The sequence below is a fragment of the Ranitomeya variabilis genome, chromosome 4, assembly GCF_051348905.1.
Source record: "Ranitomeya variabilis isolate aRanVar5 chromosome 4, aRanVar5.hap1, whole genome shotgun sequence".
In the NCBI taxonomy this organism is placed as follows: Eukaryota; Metazoa; Chordata; class Amphibia; order Anura; family Dendrobatidae; genus Ranitomeya; species Ranitomeya variabilis.
In genome coordinates this window covers 771,902,928-771,921,207 of record NC_135235.1, presented here as the reverse complement: position 1 = coordinate 771,921,207, position 18,280 = coordinate 771,902,928, and the positions used below count along the sequence as shown (strand labels likewise).

At 47.0% G+C, this 18,280-nt stretch overlaps 1 protein-coding gene across 1 annotated transcript in view; it reads left to right on the top strand.

Moving 5' to 3' along the window:
* Positions 1 to 3,766: 3,766 nt before the first annotated feature.
* The window catches only part of LOC143768302 (uncharacterized), a 50,163-nt gene continuing 35,649 nt past the window's right edge, over positions 3,767 to 18,280 (top strand). Inside the window, exon 1 of the mRNA XM_077256995.1 lies at positions 3,767 to 3,790. Coding sequence (XP_077113110.1) covers positions 3,767 to 3,790 — 24 coding nt within the window. The remainder of the gene's footprint in view (positions 3,791 to 18,280) is intronic.

The window sequence follows — 18,280 nt, the reverse complement described above, 5'->3', positions numbered from 1 at the left end:
CAATTGTTTGGACACACCTTCTCATTTAAAGATTTTTCTGTATTTTCATGACTGAAAATTGTACATTCACACTGAAGGCATCAAAACTATGAATTAACACATGTGGAATTATATACTTAACAACAAAGTGTGAAACAACTGAAATTATGTCTTATATTCTAGGTTCTTCAAAGTAGCCACCTTTTGCTTTGATGACTGCTTTGCACACTGTTGGCATTCTCTTGATGAGCTTCAAGAGGTAGTCACCGGAATTGGTCTTCCAACAATCTTGAAGGAGTTCCCAGAGATGCTTAGCACTTGTTGGCCCTTTTGCCTTCACTCTGCGGTCCAGCTCACCCCAAACCATCTCGATTGGGTTCAGGTCTGGTGACTGTGGAGGCCAGGTCATCTGGCGTAGCACCCCATCACTCTCCTTCTTGGTCAAACAGCCCTTACACAGCCTGGAGGTGTGTTTGGGGTCATTGTCCTATTGAAAAATAAATTAGAATTTCTATTATGGCAAGAAAAAAGCAGCTAAGTAAAGAAAAACGAGTGGCCATCATTACTTTAAGAAATGAAGGTCAGTCAGTCCGAAAAATTGGGAAAACTTTGAAAGTGTCCTCAAGTGCAGTAGAAAAACCATTAAGCGCTACAAAGAAACTGGCACACGAGGACCGCCCCAGGAAAGGAAGACCAAGAGATCTCTGCTTCTGAGGATAAGTTTATCCCAGTCAGCAGCCTCAGAAATGCAGGTTAACAGCAGCTCAGATTAGAGACCAGGTCAATGCACACAGAGTTCTAGCAGCAGACACATCTCTACAACAACTGTTAAGAGAAGACTTTGTGGAGCAGGCCTTCATGGTAAGATAGCTGCTAGGAAACCACTGCTAAGGACAGGCAACAAGCAGAAGAGACTTGTTTGGGCTAAAGAACACAAGGAATGGACATTAGACTAGTGGAAATCTGTGCTTTGGTCTGATGAGTTCAAATTTGAGACCTTTGGTTCTAACCATCGTGTCTTTGGGGGTTAATTATTTTACAGCCAGGAGCTGCGCTAAAGCACTCGCTCGTGTCTGTAATCCCCGGGGAATGAAGGAAATCTGAGTGATCTGTACTTACATTGAGTTGCGGTAATGCGCCCTCTGGTGGATGTTCTCATGAACTGCAGCCTTGGAAAAGTTCCCACGCTCGAGTTCATATGAGGACATCCACCAGAGGGCGCCTCACCACAACTCAATGTAAGTACAGATCACTCAGATTTCCTTCATTCCCTGGGGATTACAACCACGAGCGAGTGCTTTAGCGCAGCTCCTGGCTGTAAAATAATTAACCCCTTCAGATGGATTACCTCGTGGGACGTGACGGTTCATCTGAGGGTATGTATCTTGTGTGTTTATTATTTTGCCAAGCGAGGGTCTTATGATGGATTGAGAGAACAATAAAATATTAAAACAACCTGTGTGTTTATTTCATTAAAATACTTTTTAATCATGTGTGTGTGTGTTTTTTTAACCCTTTCAGACAATTGGATTAATAATGGATAGGTGACATAATTGACGCCTCTCCATTATTAATCTGGCTTAATGCCACCTTACAATAGCAAGGTGGCATTAACCCTTCATTACCCCATATCCCACCGCTACACGGGAGTGGGAAGAGAGTGGCCAAGTGCCAGAATAGGCACATCCTCCAGATGTGCCTTTTCTGGGGTGGCTGGGGGCAGATGTTTGCAGCCAGGGGGGGGGGGCAATAACCGTGGACCCTCTCTAGGCTATTAATATCTGCCCTCAGTCACTGGCTTTACCATTCTGGCGGAGAAAATTGCGCGGGAGCCCACACCAATTTTTTCCGCCATTTAACCCTTTATTTTCGCAGCTACAGCGCCCACATTTTGCACATACACACTACTAACATTGGTAGTGTGGAATATGCAAAAAAAAGGGGATATGAGATGGTTTACTGTATGTAATCATGTCTCATATCATGTCGGGTTTGGGAAGGAGAAATGAAAAGCCGGCAATTGAATTACCGGCTTTTCACAGATATCGCGCTGAATGAAATATAAATACAGAATATATATATTTATGTGTCTCAATGACATACATATATACAGTGTGTATATATATATATATATATATATATATATATATATATATATTTTACCAAACATTTGAGCACATAAATCCATTAGATGTCGGTTTTGCAAGCCTGCGAGAAAATCTCGCAGTACGTATGCCATACGGATTACATACGCTGTAAAAAACGGACCATATTGTCTTACGCTGAGTGTGACTCCAGCCTAAGAGTGCGTGTCCACGGTCAGGATGGCCGGCGGTATCGTCGGAGCGGCAAAGCCGCTCGGCGCTAAGCCCCGCCCCCTTCTGGGATGCGATGATGCCGGATGTGTTCATTGTACACATCCGGGATCTTCGCACCCCTCGCCATAGGGCCCTGTGTTATGCCTTGCGGGGACGCAGCGTCCCCGCAAGCTAAACGGACATGCTGCGATCTGAAAAGACGCGCAGCATGTCCGGAGTCGCAGGGAAGTCAGATGCGTGTTTCCACGCATAGTGGACACGGGATTTCATAAAATCCCCTCCACTATGCTGGAACATCTGGACGCTGCGTGTTTGACACTGCAGCTCTGCGCAGCGTCAAACACGCAGCGTTTACTGACCGTGGACACATACCCTAAGGGTATGTGTCAACGTTCAGGATTGCATCAGGATTTGGTCAGGATTTTCCATCAGTATTTGTAAGCCAAAACCAGGAGTGGGTGATAAATGCAGAAGTGGTGCATGTGTTTCTATTATACTTTTCCTCTAATTGTTCCACTCCTGGTTTTGGCTTACAAATACTGATGGAAAATCCTGACCAAATCCTGATGCAATCCTGAACGTGGACACATACCCTAAGGGTGTGTGTCCACGGTCAGTAAACGCTGCTTGTTTGATGCTGCGCAGAGCTGCAGCGTCAAACACGCAGCGTCCAGATGTTCCAGCATAGTGGAGGGGGTTTTTTGAAATCCCGTGTCCACTATGCGTGGAAAGCCGCACGCGGCGGGCCTGCGACTCCGGACATGCTGCGCGTCTTTTCAGATCGCAGCATGTCCGTTCACCTTGCGGGGACACTGCGTCCCCGCAAGGCATAACACAGGGCCCTATGGGAGGGGTGCAATGATCCCGGATGTGTACAGTTAACACATCCGGCATCATCGCGTCCCAGAAGGGGGCGGGGCTTAGCGCCGAGCGGCTTCGCCGCTCCGGCGATACCGCCGGCCATCCTGAACGTGGACACGCAGCCTAAGGCCTCTTTCACATTAGCGTCATACGACGCACGTTGCAATGCGTCATTTTGGAAAAAAAACGCATCCTGCAAAATTGCTTGCAGGATGCGTTTTTTCTCCATAGACTAACATTAGCGACGCATTGCCACACGTCGCAACCGTCGTGCTGCATCGGACCGTCGGCACAAAAAAGTTGCATGTAACGTTTTTTGGTGCGTCTTGTCCAGCATTTCCGACCGCGCATGCGCGGCTGGAACTCCGCCCCCTCCTCCCCGGAGCTCACAATGGGGCAGCAGATGCGTGGAAAAACTGCATCCGCTGCCCCCGTTGTGCGGCGCTTTCACAGTATGCGTCAGTACATCGCAACGTCGCATTGCGACGTGCGGCTTACGACGCTAGTGTGAAAGTAGCCTAAGGCGTCTTTCACATTTCCGTCGGTACGGGGCCGACGCAAACCGTCAGCCCGATGTACCAACAGATGTTGTGCAAATAGTGCACAACATGGGCAGCGGATGCAGTTCAGCGGTGAGATATTATTACTCCACAGGAACATGGTGAGCATGTCATACTGATGAAGTGGGAAATACATTACCCAGCAATACGTTTTTGACATTTCGAATAGAGCTCCATCATTAAAAAATGTCCTAGCACCAAGAAAGATAAAAAAGAAGATGGAAGATTCACTAAAAGTGGCGTCTTCCGAATAAAGTCATTACATGCGATCTGACAAATTGTCTATGTTGTCATGCGATCCGCCATGGTCTCTCTGAATTCACCCTTATTTCTACCGGTGACATTCTCCCTATGAAAAGTCCCATGTCATGTTCCACCAGTTCTGTCATCTATGTGATTATATGCTAATGTCAGAATGTATATGTGGGAAGGACGACCCAACCCCCCACAAAAGGCTGAACTCGCACTGTCCCAAGATCCAATAGGGTTTTCGCAAACATGGGCTTTCACACCACTGCACCCAGGGCCACCATCAGGGCATTACAGCCGTGACTGGCGTATGGGGCCCGGTGGGCAGAGGGGGCCCGCTCTGCTCACCGGGCCCCTACCGGCAGCCGTAGGCTGAACCGGGCCCTTAGCGGCGGCCGGCGCTGCAGCTGTTTAACACTATTGACGTGCGGGCCCGCACCAGCCAATCTGAGGCTGGCAGCTGACGTCAGCCACAGCGTGCATGTCGCCGGCGTCTGACGTCATTGTCAGTCGCCAGCGAGTGCACGCTTCAGCTGCGTGGAGAGAGCAGGAGCGCGGCAGGTAAGCAGAACTTTTTTTTTTTTATTTTGAGCGGCGATCCGGGGGGCCCAGGGCAGAACGCTGGACACACTGGGGCAGAACACTGGACACACTGGGGAAGAACGCTGGACACACTGGGGCAGAATGCTGGACACACTGGGGCATGACTGGAGACACGGGGGCATGACTGGAGACACGGGGGCATGACTGGAGACACTGGGGCATGACTGGAGACACGGGGGTATGACTGGAGACACGGCATGACTGGAGACACGGGGGCATGACTGGAGACACGGGGGCATGACTGGAGACAGATGGGGCATGACTGGAGACACAGGGCATGACTGGAGACGGGGCAGAATGGTGATACGGGCATGATTGGAGACACTGGAGGCAGGATTGGAGATCATATGGGGCAGGATGGATACTCATGAGGACAGGATGGGAGAACATATGGCTGACGCCAGGAATGAGACACATGGGGGCTAGGATGGCAAATATTACGATAGGGACTAATTAAAGGATATTATTACTGCAGTGATGTATTTATTTTATTTTTTGAGTACACTGTTTTAAATGGAGGGGCGGTCCTATTACTGTGTAGAGTGACACCATGTCGCCTTCTTCATGTGGTGTAATGCAGAAGTTGGGAAGATTAAGTAATGTGTTCTGCTAGTGGAACTCGAGACAACTGTGTTATTTCCTGCAGAGACAAGTCCTGGCTGGATGAAGTGATGGCGGTCTGTGCGGGATGAAAGATGAAGGACTTCACCTAGAGACGTCACTGGTGAGTCAGTATGTTACCTATACACTGACTCTATACACTGTATACTATATACAGAGGTCCTGTGTATAATGTCACTGGTAATCACTGGATTATCTATACACTATATACAGATCTCCTGTGTATAATGGCACTTATGGTGATAGTATTGTGGGGTTTTTTATTATTGATCAGTATTGTAGTATTCAGTCACTATGTGGTGGTAATATGTGGTCTGGTCATGATGTTGTGGTATTTGTTCCTTGTATTTGATATTATTCGATCACTGTGGTGGTAATATGTAATCTGGTCATGGTGTGGCGGTATTTGTGCCTTGTAGATAGTATTATAGGTCACTGTGGTGATAATATGGTGTCTGGTCATGGTGCGGTGGTATTTGCTCCTTGTATGTGGTATTATAGGTCATTTTAAAAATTGAAAAATAAATAAAAATAGACCTAAATTGTATTGCATATTTTAACAAATATTTAATAGGTTACAGTAGAGTAGGGCCCGGCCAAAAGTGTCTACCGTGTTATGGTGGCGGCTTACAAAATCTTTTGGCCAAAACAAAAGCTGCTGGCTATATGTGTGATCTGGTGATGGGAACTGTCAATGTGTGATAGGTGAGAAGTGGAGTTTTTGCAAGAGAGAGCGGTGGGACTGTGGACAGTTTGAGGGGTGGAGCATGGAGGCGGGGCTGGGGTGGAGCCTGGGCAGAGTCTCAAGGGGGCCCCGGAAATTTTGCCAGTATGAGGCCCCGAAATTTCTAGTGGCAGCCCTGACTGCACCATCAAACACAATAAAAGATGACAAACAGCGGAAAATATTCCCCACAGAGGAGATTCCCCCACAGGTTCAGAATCGCATTGGACTACTACATCGGTGTAAACCATGCCTCATATCCTGTCGGGCTCTGCAATGATTTTACACAACCTGACAATAGAATTACCGGCTATTCTGCTATCTAACTCTGTACGGAATCTAAAGATATATATATATATATGTGTGTGTCACTGACCTCTATCTACTATATAATTGTCTAAGGGTCACTTCCGTCTTTCTGTCCTTCTGTCTGTCACGGATATTCATTGGTCGTGGCCTCTGTCTGTCATGGAATCCAAGTCGCTGAATGGTCGTGGCAAAACCGCCATGACCAATCAGTGACGGCCACAGTCGGGTGGAAAAATGGCCGCTTCCTCCTCCCCGCAGTCAGTTGTTGTGAATTCCGTTCTTGGGCTCCCTCCGGTGGCTGTAAACGGTATTTTTGTGAATTCGGCCCTTGGGCTCCCTCCTGTGGTCTTAAGTGGAACTGCTGCTCTTTGGACTTATCATTAGCAGCTGTATCCACTGATCGTCTCTCCTGGATCTGTATTTAGTCTGGCTCTGGTCTTCAGTCCATGCCAGCTGTCAATGTTACTTGGTTGGAGTCAGATCTCTCCTTGGATTTCTCTGATAGTCTGCCCATTTCTGCAAAGCTAAGTCCATGTTTGTTCTTTGTTTTCCACTAGTTGTGGACATAATCGTTCAGTTCATTTTGTGCTTGTTTTTGTCCAGCTTATCAGTATGATTTATTCAGTTTAGCTGGAAGCTCTGGGGAAGCAGATTTGCCCTCCACACCGTTAGTCAGGTGTGGAGTTTTTGCAATCTCTACGTGGCTTTTTAGCTTTTAATACTAACCGCACAGTATCCTATTCTGTTCTGTCTATTTAGTTAGTCATGGCCTCCTTTGCTAAATTCTGATTTCATTTCTGTGTATATCATTTCCCTCTCCACTCACAGTCAATAGTTTTTTTCCCCTTAATCTCTGGGTGGTTCAGGATTTTGGTGCTGACATGGATATTCAGGGTTTGTTCTCTCGTGTGGAGCAACTTGCTGCAAGGGTGCAGAGTAGTGTTGAGCGATACCGTCCGATACTTGAAAGTATTGGTATCGGAAAGTATCGGCCGATACCGGCAAAGTATCGGATCTAATCCGATACCGATACCCGATACCAATACAAGTCAATGGGACTCAAGTATCGGACGGTATCCCCGATGGTTCCCAGGGTCTGAAGGAGAGGAAACTCTCCTTCAGGCCCTGGGATCCATATTAATGTGTAAAATAAAGAATTAAAATAAAAAAATATTGATATACTCACCTCTCCGACGCAGCCAGCACCTTACCGCCGTAACCGGGAGCCTTCTTTGCTTAAAATGCGTGCATTTACTCTCTTCCGTGACGTCACGGCTTCTGATTGGTCGCGTTCCACCCATGTGACCGCGACGCGACCAATCACAGCAAGCCGTGACGTAATTTTCAGGTCCTGAATGCCTAATTCTAGGCATTCAGGATTTGAAAATTACGTCACGGCTTGTGATTGGTCGCGTCGCGGTCACATGGGCGACGCGACCAATCAGAAGCCGTGACGTCACGGAAGGCAGTAAACGTGCGCATTTTAAAATTACGTCACGGCTTGTGATTGGTCGCGTGCCGCCCATGTGACCGCGACGCGACCAATCAGAAGCCGTGACGTAATTTTAAAATGCGCGTGTTTACTGCCTTCCGTGACGTCACGGCTTGTGATTGGTCGCGTCGCCCATGTGACCGCGACGCGACCAATCACAAGCCGTGACGTAATTTTCAAATCCTGAATGCCTAGAATTAGGCATTCAGGACCTGAAAATTACGTCACGGCTTGCTGTGATTGGTCGCGTCGCGATCACATGGGCGGCACGCGACCAATCAGAAGCCGTGACGTCACGGAAGGCAGTAAACGCGCGCATTTTAAGCAAAGAAGGCTGCCGGTTCCCTCGGTAAGGTGCTGGCTGCGTCGGAGAGGTGAGTATATCCCTATTTTTTATTTTAATTCTTTATTTTACACATTAATGTTGTTTCGATACCGATACCCGATACCACAAAAGTATCGGATCTCGGTATCGGAATTCCGATACCCGCAAGTATCGGCCGATACCCGATACTTACGGTATCGGAATGCTCAACACTAGTGCAGAGTGTTCAAGATTATGTTGTTCAGACTCCGGCTCTGGAGCCTAGAATTCCTATTCCTGATTTGTTTTTCGGGGATAGATCTAAATTTTTGAACTTTAAAAATAACTGCAGATTGTTTTTTGCTTTGAGACCCCGTTCCTCTGGTGACTCCATTCAGCAGGTGAAGATTGTCATTTCTCTGCTGCGTGGAGACCCCCAGGACTGGGCATTCTCCCTTGAGCCGGGGGACCCCGCATTGCTCAATGTAGACGCATTTTTTCAAGCACTCGGATTGCTGTATGACGAACCTAATTCTGTGGCAGAAAAAACCTTGCTGGCTCTGTGCCAGGATCAGGAAGCTGCAGAAGTTTACTGTCAGAAATTTAGAAAGTGGTCTGTGCTCACTAAATGGAATGAGTATGCCCTGGCAGCAATTTTCAGAAAAGGTCTCTCTGAAGCTCTTAAAGATGTTATGGTGGGGTTTCCCACGCCTGCTGGTTTGAACGAATCAATGTCTCTGGCTATTCAGATTGATCGGCGCCTGCGTGAGCGCAAGGTTGTGCACCATATGGCAGTGTCCTCTGAGCAGAGTCCTGAGCCTATGCAATGTGATAGGATTTTGACTAGAGCAGAACGGCAGGAATTCGGACGTCAGAAGGGGCTGTGTTATTACTGTGGTGATTCTGCTCATGTTATTTCTGATTGCCCTAAGCGTACTGGGAGAGTTGCTAGGTCTGTCACCATTAGTACCATACAGCCTAAATTCCTTTTGTCTGTTACCCTGATTTGCTCACTATCGTCCTTTTCTGTCATGGCATTTGTGGATTCAGGCGCTGCCCTGAATTTAATGGACTTGGATTTTGCCAAACGCTGTGGTTTTTCCTTGCAGCCTTTGCAGAGTCCTATTCCCTTAAGGGGGATTGATGCTACACCATTGGCCAAGAATAAACCGCAGTACTGGACACAATTGACCATGTGCATGGCTCCAGCACATCAGGAGGATATTCGTTTTCTGGTGTTGCATAATTTGCATGATGTTGTAGTGCTGGGTTTTCCATGGTTACAGGCACATAATCCTGTGCTGGATTGGAAATCTATGTCTGTGACTAGTTGGGGTTGTCAAGGGGTACATAGTGATGTTCCTTTGATGTCAATTTCCTCTTCCCCCTCTTCTGAAGTTCCTGAGTTTTTGTCGGATTTCCAGGATGTATTTGATGAGCCCAAGTCCAGTTCCCTTCCTCCTCATAGCGACTGTGATTGTGCCATCAACTTGATTCCTGGCTGTAAGTTCCCGAAGGGCCGACTTTTCAATCTGTCTGTGCCAGAGCATGCCGCTATGCGGAGTTATGTTAAGGAATCTTTGGAGAAAGGACATATTTGGCCGTCTTCGTCACCGTTGGGTGCGGGATTTTTTTTTGTTGCCAAGAAGGATGGCTCCCTGAGACCCTGTATTGATCATCGCCTTCTTAATAAGATCACGGTGAAATTCCAATACCCTTTACCTTTGCTTTTGGATTTATTTGCTCGGATTAAGGGGGCTAGTTGGTTTACTAAGATTGACCTACGAGGGGCATATAATCTTGTTCGTATTAAACAGGGTGACGAATGGAAAACAGCATTTAATATGCCCGAGGGCCATTTTGAGTATCTTGTGATGCCATTCGGGCTTTCTAATGCTCCATCTGTGTTTCAGTCCTTTATGCATGATATCTTCCAGGAGTATCTGGATAAATTCATGATTGTATATTTGGATGACATTTAGTTTTTTTCCGATGATTGGGAATCTCATGTGAAGCAGGTCAGGATGGTATTTCAGATCCTTCGTGATAATGCTCTGTTTGTGAAGGGGTCTAAGTGCCTTTTTGGTGTTCAGAAGGTTTCTTTTTTGGGCTTCATTTTTTCTCCCTCGGCTATAGAAATGGATCCTGTTAAGGTCCAGGCCATTCATAATTGGACTCAACCCACATCTGTGAAGAGCCTTCAGAAATTTTTGGGCTTTGCTAATTTTTATCGCCGTTTTATTGCCAACTTTTCTAGTGTGGTTAAACCTCTGACTGATTTGACGAGGAAAGGCGCTGATGTGATGAATTGGTCCCCTGCGGCCGTTGAGGCCTTTCGGGAGCTTAAACGTCGATTTACTTCTGCCCCTGTGTTGCGTCAGCCAGATGTTTCTCTTCCTTTACAGGTTGAGGTTGACGCTTCTAAGATTGGGGCAGGGGCCGTTTTGTCTCAGAGAAGCTCTGATGGTTCTTTGATGAAACCGTGTGCCTTCTTCTCTAGAAAATTTTCGCCTGCTGAGCGTAATTATGATGTCGGCAATCGGGAGTTGTTGGCTATGAAGTGGGCATTTGAGGAGTGGTGACATTGGCTTGAGGGGGCCAAGCACCGTGTTGTGGTCTTAACCGATCATAAGAATCTGATTTATCTCGAGTCTGCCAAGCGCTTGAATCCCAGACAGGCTCGATGGTCCCTGTTTTTCTCCCGTTTTGATTTTGTGGTCTCGTATCTTCCGGGATCTAAGAATGGGAAGGCTGATGCCCTCTCTAGGAGTTTCTTGCCTGATTCTCCTGGGTCCTTGAGCCGGTGGGTATTCTCAAGGAGGGGGTGATTCTTTCTGCCATCTCTCCTGATTTGCGGCGGGTGCTTCAGAAATTTCAGACTGATAGGCCTAATCGCTGCCCAGTGGGGAAACTGTTTGTTCCCGATAGATGGACTAGTAAAGTGATTTCTGAGGTTCATTGTTCGGTTTTGGCTGGTCATCCTGGGATTTTTGGTACCAGAGATTTGGTTGCTAGGTCCTTTTGGTGGCCTTCCTTGTCGCGGGATGTGCGTTCTTTTGTGCAGTCCTGTGGGACTTGTGTGCGGGCCAAGCCCTGCTGTTCCCGTGCTAGTGGGTTGCTTTTGCCTTTGCCGGTCCCTGAGAGGCCTTGGACGCATATTTCCATGGATTTTATTTCAGATCTTCCTGTTTCCCAGAAGATGTCTGTAATCTGGGTGGTTTGTAACCGGTTTACCAAGATGGTCCATTTGGTACCTTTGCCTAAGTTGCCTTCCTCCTCTGATTTGGTTCCATTGTTTTTTCAGCATGTGGTTCGTTTGCATGGCATTCCGGAGAATTGTGTGTCTGACAGAGGTTCCCAGTTTGTTTCCAGGTTTTGGCGCTCCTTTTGTGTAACGATGGGCATTGATTTGTCTTTCTCTTCGGCGTTCCATCCTCAGACAAATGGCCAAACAGAGCGAACAAATCAGACTTTGGAAACCTATTTGAGATGCTTTGTGTCTGCTGATCAGGATGATTGGGTGGCCTTCTTGCCGTTGGCCGAGTTTGCCCTTAATAATCGGGCTAGTTCGGCTACTTTGGTTTCACCTTTCTTTTGTAATTTTGGTTTTCATCCTCGTTTTTTCTTCAGGGCAGGTTGAGCCTTCTGGCTGTCTTGGTGTGGATTCTGTGGTGGATAGGTTGCAGCAGATTTGGACTCATGTGGTGGACAATTTGACGTCTCAGGAAAAAGCTCAGTGTCTTGCTAACCGCCGTCGGTGTGTTGGTCCTCGGCTTCATGTGGGGGATTTGGTCTGGTTGTCTTCTCGTCATGTTCCTATGAAGGTTTCTTCCCCTAAGTTCAAGCCTCGCTTTATTGGACCTTATAAGATTTCTGAGATTATCAATCCGCTGTCTTTTCGTTTGGCCCTTCCAGCTTCTTTTTCCATCCATAATGTTTTCCATAGATCGTTGTTGCGGAGATATGTGGGGCCCGTTGTTCCTTCTGTTGATCCTCCTGCTCCGGTGTTGGTTGAGGGGGAGTTGGAATATGTAATGGAGAAGATTTTGGATTCCCGTGTTTCGAGGCGGAAGCTCCAGTACCTTGTTAAGTGGAAGGGTTATGGTCAGGAGGATAATTCCTGGGTTGTTGCCTCCGATGTCCATGCTGCCGATTTGGTTCGTGCTTTTCATTTGGCTCGTCCTGATCGGCCTGGGGGCTCTGGTGAGGGTTCGGTGACCCCTCCTCAAGGGGGGGTACTGTTGTGAATTCCGTTCTTGGGGTCCCTCCGGTGGCTGTAAACGGTATTTTTGTGAATTCGGCCCTTGGGCTCCCTCCTGTGGTCTTAAGTGGAACTGCTGCTCTTTGGACTTAGCATTAGCAGCTGTATCCACTGATCGTCTCTCCTGGATCTCTATTTAGTCTGGCTCTGGTCTTCAGTCCGTGCCAGCTGTCAATGTTACTTGGTTGGAGTCAGATCTCTCCTTGGATTTCTCTGATAGTCTGCCCATTTCTGCAAAGCTAAGTCCATGTTTGTTCTTTGTTGTCCACTAGTTGTGGACATAATCGTTCAGTTCATTTTGTGCTTGTTTTTGTCCAGCTTATCAGTATGATTTATTCAGTTTAGCTGGAAGCTCTGGGGAAGCAGATTTGCCCTCCACACCATTAGTCAGGTGTGGAGTTTTTGCAATCTCTGCGTGGCTTTTTAGCTTTTAATACTGACCGCACAGTATCCTATTCTGTTCTGTCTATTTAGTCAGGCAATATACTACATAGGCTGTGCTATATACTACATGAGCTGGGCAATATACTACATGAGCTGGGCAATATACTACGTGGGCTGTGCTATATACAACGTGGGCTGCGCAATATACAATGTGGGCTGCACAATATACTACGTGGGCTGCGTAATATACTACGTGGGCTGTGCTATACACTACGCATACATATTCTAGAATACCCGATGCGTTAGAATCGGGCCACCTTATAGTATATATATAATTGTCTAAGGGTATGTTTGTCTGTAACCAAAATCCTGCGTCGCTGATTGGTCGAAGCCGGCTGGGCACGACCAATCAGCGTTTATGAATAAACTACATACATATACTAGAACGAGAATAACATGAAGGACAGTCTGTGAGGGAGAGAATAACATGGAGGACAGTGTGTGAGGGAGGGAATAACATGGAGTACAGTGTGTGAGGGAGAGAATAACATAAAGGTCAGTGTGTGAGGGAGAGAATAACATGGAGGACAGTCTGTGAGAGAGAGAATAACATGGAGGTCAGTGTGTGAGGGAGAGAATAACATGGAGGAAAGTCTGTGAGGGAGAGAATAACATGAAGGACAGTGTGTGAGGGAGAGAATAACATGAAAAACAGTCTGTGAGGGAGAGAATAACATGGAGGACAGTCTGTGAGGGAGAGAATAACAGGACAGTCTGTGAGGGAGAGAATAACAAGGAGGACAGTCTGTGAGGGAGAGAATAACGAGGAAGACAGTCTGAGGGAGAGAATAACATGTAGGGCAGTCTGTGAGGGAGAGAATAACATGGAGGACAGTCTGTGAGGGAGAGAATAACATGGAGGACAGTCTGTGAGGGAGAGAATAACATGTAGGGCAGTCTGTGAGGGAGAGAATAACTTCTAGGACAGTCTGTGAGCGAGAGAATAACATGGAGGACAGTCTGTGAGGGAGAGAATAACATGAAGAACAGTCTGTGAGGGAGAGAATAACATGGAGGACAGTCTGTGAGGGAGAGAATAACATGGAGGACAGTCTGTGAGGGAGAGAATAACGAGGAAGACAGTCTGTGAGGGAGAGAATAACATGTAGGGCAGTCTGTGAGGGAGAGAATAACATGGAGGACAGTCTGTGAGGGAGAGAATAACATGGAGGACAGTCTGTGAGGGAGAGAATAACATGAAGAACAGTCTGTGAGGGAGAGAATAACATGGAGGACAGTCTGTGAGGGAGAGAATAACGAGGAAGACAGTCTGTGAGGGAGAGAATAACATGTAGGGCAGTCTGTGAGGGAGAGAATAACATGGAGGACAGTCTGTGAGGGAGAGAATAACAGAGGACAGTCTGTGAGGGAGAGAATAACATGGAGGACAGTCTGTGAGGAAGAGAATAACATAAAGGACAGTCTGTGAGGGAGAGAATAACATGGAGGACAGTCTGTGAGGGAGAGAATAACATGGACAACAGTCTGTGAGGGAGAGAATAACATGAAGGACAGTCTGTGAGGGAGAGAATAATATGGAGGACAGTCTGTGAAGGAGAGAATAACATGGAGGACAGTCTGTGAGGAAGAGAATAACATGTCCCGGCCGCGACCAATCAGCGATATTGGCTCGGGATTTAAACCCTGCTGCACTGATTGGTTGCACGCGGCCGGCCGCGACCAATCAGTGATATTGGCGCAGGATTTAAACACCAATTCACAGATAATGTATATATTTTACCCGGAAAATCCTGTGTATTCATTGCGTTATTCTTAAATCTTCATAAATAAACTACATACATATTCTAGAATACCCAATGCGTTAGAAGTGGGCCACCATCTAGTAATATAAATATATATATACCTATTCTATGTGTATCTATCTATTCTATTGTAACCTGTCAGTGTGATTTTACTGTACACCGCACTGAATTACCGGCTTTTCATAGGACACCGGTGCGTAAAAATCGGACAGAACTCGCATGATGGAAGTGCCGTGCGATTTGTTTCTTTGCACCCATTGCCTTACATTGGTGAGTCTCGTCCGAGAATCGCAGCAATATGCAGCATGCTGTGAATTTTTTCTCAGTCCGATTTTGGCTGGAAAAAAAACTTGCAAATGAGCCGTCACCTATTGAATAATAGGGTTGAGCGAAACGGATCGGTCATTTTCATAAGTCGCCGACTTTTGGCAAAGTCGGCGTCTCATGAAACCCGACCCGATCCCTGTGTGGGGTCGGCCATGCGGTACGCGACTTTCGCGCCAAAGTCGCGTTTCAATGACGCTAAAAGCGCCATTTCTCAGCCAATGAAGGTGGACGCAAAGTGTGGGCAGCGTGATGAGATAGATCTCAGTCCCCACCATCTTAGAGAAGGGCATTGCAGTGATTGGCTTGCTTTCTGCGGCGTCACAGGGGCTATAAAGGGGCGTTCCCGCCGACCGCCATCTTACTGCTGCTGATGTGAGCGTAGGGAGAGGTTGCTGCCGCTTCTTCAGAAGCAGGGATAGTGATAGGCAGGGTACATAAAGCCCCAAACCGCTTGTGCTGTAGCGATTTCCACTGTCCAACACCACCTTTTGTTTGCAGGGACAGTGGAAGCTACATTTTCTTTCCTCAGTGCTGTAGCTCATTGGGCTGCCCTAGAAGGCTGCATGATAGCTGCGTTGCTGTGTGTGTACGCCGCTGTGCAAACCAACTGCTTTTTTCAAAGCACAAATCCTGTAGTTCCTTCCTTTCTGCACAGCTATCTTGTTTGTTTGTCCACACTTTTGTTTTTTTTTTGTGCAGCAGTCCACTCCTTGTTATTGCTGCAGGGAGATAGTAATTGTAGGACAGTCCCTTTTTTTTTTTTTTTTAATTCTCCCTGAAAAAAAAACATAGTGGGAGATTAAGATTGGCATTGGTGCTATTGTGCCGGTCTTGTGTGTGCCATCTGTCTCAAATTATTGGGGCACATAAAACCTAGTGTGTAATACTGGGATTTTTTTTTTTATTTTTTTTTTTTTAAATTCTCCCTGCCAAAAAAAAACATAGTGGGAGATTAAGATTGGCATTTGTGCTTGAGTGCCGGTCTTGTGTGTGCCATCTGTCTCAAATTATTGGGGCATATAAAACCTAGTGTGTAATACTGGGATTTTTTTTTTTTTTTTTTTTTTTAAATTCTCCCTGCCAAAAAAAACCATAGTGGGAGATTAAGATTGGCATTGGTGCTATTGTGCCGGTCTTGTGTGTGCCATCTGTCTCAAATTATTGGGGCACATAAAACCTATAGTGTGTAATACTGGGATTTTTTTTTTTTTTTTTTAAATTCTCCCTGCCAAAAAAAAACATAGTGGGAGATTAAGATTGGCATTGGTGCTATTGTGCCGGTCTTGTTTGTGCCATCTGTCTCAAATTATTGGGGCACATAAAACCTAGTGTGTCATACTGGGAATTTTTTAATTCTCCCTGCCAAAAAAACATAGTGGGAGATTAAGATAGGCATTTGTGTTTGAGTGCCGGTCTTGTGTGTGCCATCTATCTCAAATTATTGGGGCACAGAAAACCTAGTGTGTAACATTGGGCCTGGTTTTCCTTTCAGTGTCAGCCACCTATAAAGGTATATATAAATCCTACAGAAGTTTGAGTTCACCTTATAAGTTGTTTTACAGTAACAAATACCGTTACTTTGGTTACGTTTTGCAAACAATGAGGAAGTCTGGTGGAAGAGGTCGTGGCCGTGGGCGGTCATTGTCAGCTGGTAATGATGGTAGTGGTGGTGGAGCATCAGGTGGTCGTGGTAAAAGCAGTACAGCACCTAAGTCTCGAGTTGTTGAGCCAGGTTTGTTGTCTGGCTACACAAGGCCTCGAACGCTCCCTTTTCTGCGAGTAGGAAAACCGCTTTTAAAGCCGGAGCAGCAAGAACAAGTTTTGGCTTTCCTTGCTGACTCAGCCTCTAGCTCTTTTGCCTCCTCTTCTGAAAGTGCTAAATGTAAAAGCAGCGCGTCGTTAGTGGATGTTCACGGTCAGGGACAAGTCGCTTCCTTGTTTTCTTCACCCAGAACAAGAGAGAAGGATGCGTCAGGCGACACAACGGGTTACTCCATGGAGCTCTTTACACATACCGTTCCTGGGTTAGACAGTGAAACAGTTAACAGGCCATGCCCATTAGAAGTTGAATTGGACATGGAGTGCACAGATGCACAGCCACAGCTAGATTACTATGCTGTTCCTTTGACTCAGACCAGAACATTGCCCTCGCAGTGTACTGAGCCAGAATCAAACCCAGCGGAGACTATGGTGCTCCATCACGAACGCTATACCACCGGCTTACACGGTGACACAGACGAAGTTGCACACGACATAGAAGAGGAGGTCATAGATGACCCAGTTGTTGACCCCGATTGGCAGCCATTGGGGGAACAGGGTGCAGGCGGCAGTAGTTCTGAAGCGGAGGAGGAGGAGCCGCAGCAGGCATCAACATCACAACAGGTTCCATCTGCCGGGCCCGTATCAGGCCAAAAACGCTTGGCAAAACCAAAACCAGTTGGAGGACAGCGTGGCCATCCGGTTAAAGAAGCTCAGTCTGCAATGCCTGAAAAGGTATCCGATAGTAGAAAGAGTGCAGTCTGGCATTTTTTTAAACAACATCCAAATGATCAGCGCAAAGTCATCTGTCAAAAATGTTCAACTACCTTAAGCAGAGGTCAGAATCTTAAAAGTCTAAATACATGTTGCATGCATAGACATTTAACCACAATGCATTTGCAAGCCTGGACTAACTACCAAACGTCCCTAAAGGTTGCAGCACCCTCGGCCAATGAAGCTAGTCAGCAATGCTACATCCCTTCCCTCACTGTAAGCCCACCATTTCCCGCACCACCTGCAGTATTTGTGCAGCTTTCGTCGCCAGGCCAAAGCAGTCTGGGAATCACCAGGTTAGTAGTAGGAAACACTGCATGTAGGGCACCGGCAAGAATACCATCTCCAACCCTCTCTGTCACCCATGTCCACCGGCACCCCCGCTAGTTCCACCGTATGCAGCTCTCCAGTCCAGCTCACCCTTCATAAGACTCTCGTTAGGAAAAGGAAGTACTCATCCTCGCATCCGCGTACACAGGGTTTGAACGCCCACATTGCTAGACTAATCTCATTAGAGATGATGCCCTACCGGTTAGTTGAAAGCGAAGCTTTCAAAGCCCTGATGGACTACGCTGTCCCACGCTACGAGCTACCCAGTCGACACTTCTTTTCGAGAAAAGCCATCCCAGCCCTCTACCACCATGTTAAAGAGCGCATCGTACATGCCACTCAGGCAATCTGTGAGTACAAAGGTGCACCTGACAACAGATGCATGGACCAGTAGGCATGGCCAGGGACGTTACGTGTCCATCACGGCACACTGGGTGAATGTGGTTGATGCAGGGTCCACAGGGGACAGCAATATTGGGACAGTTCTGCCTAGCCCACGGTCTAGGAAACAGTTGGCTGTAGGTGTTGGCCCCCCCCTCCTCGTCCTCCTGCAGAAGGGAGAGCTCATCCACAGACCGCAGTCGCACATCCAATCCATCCGCA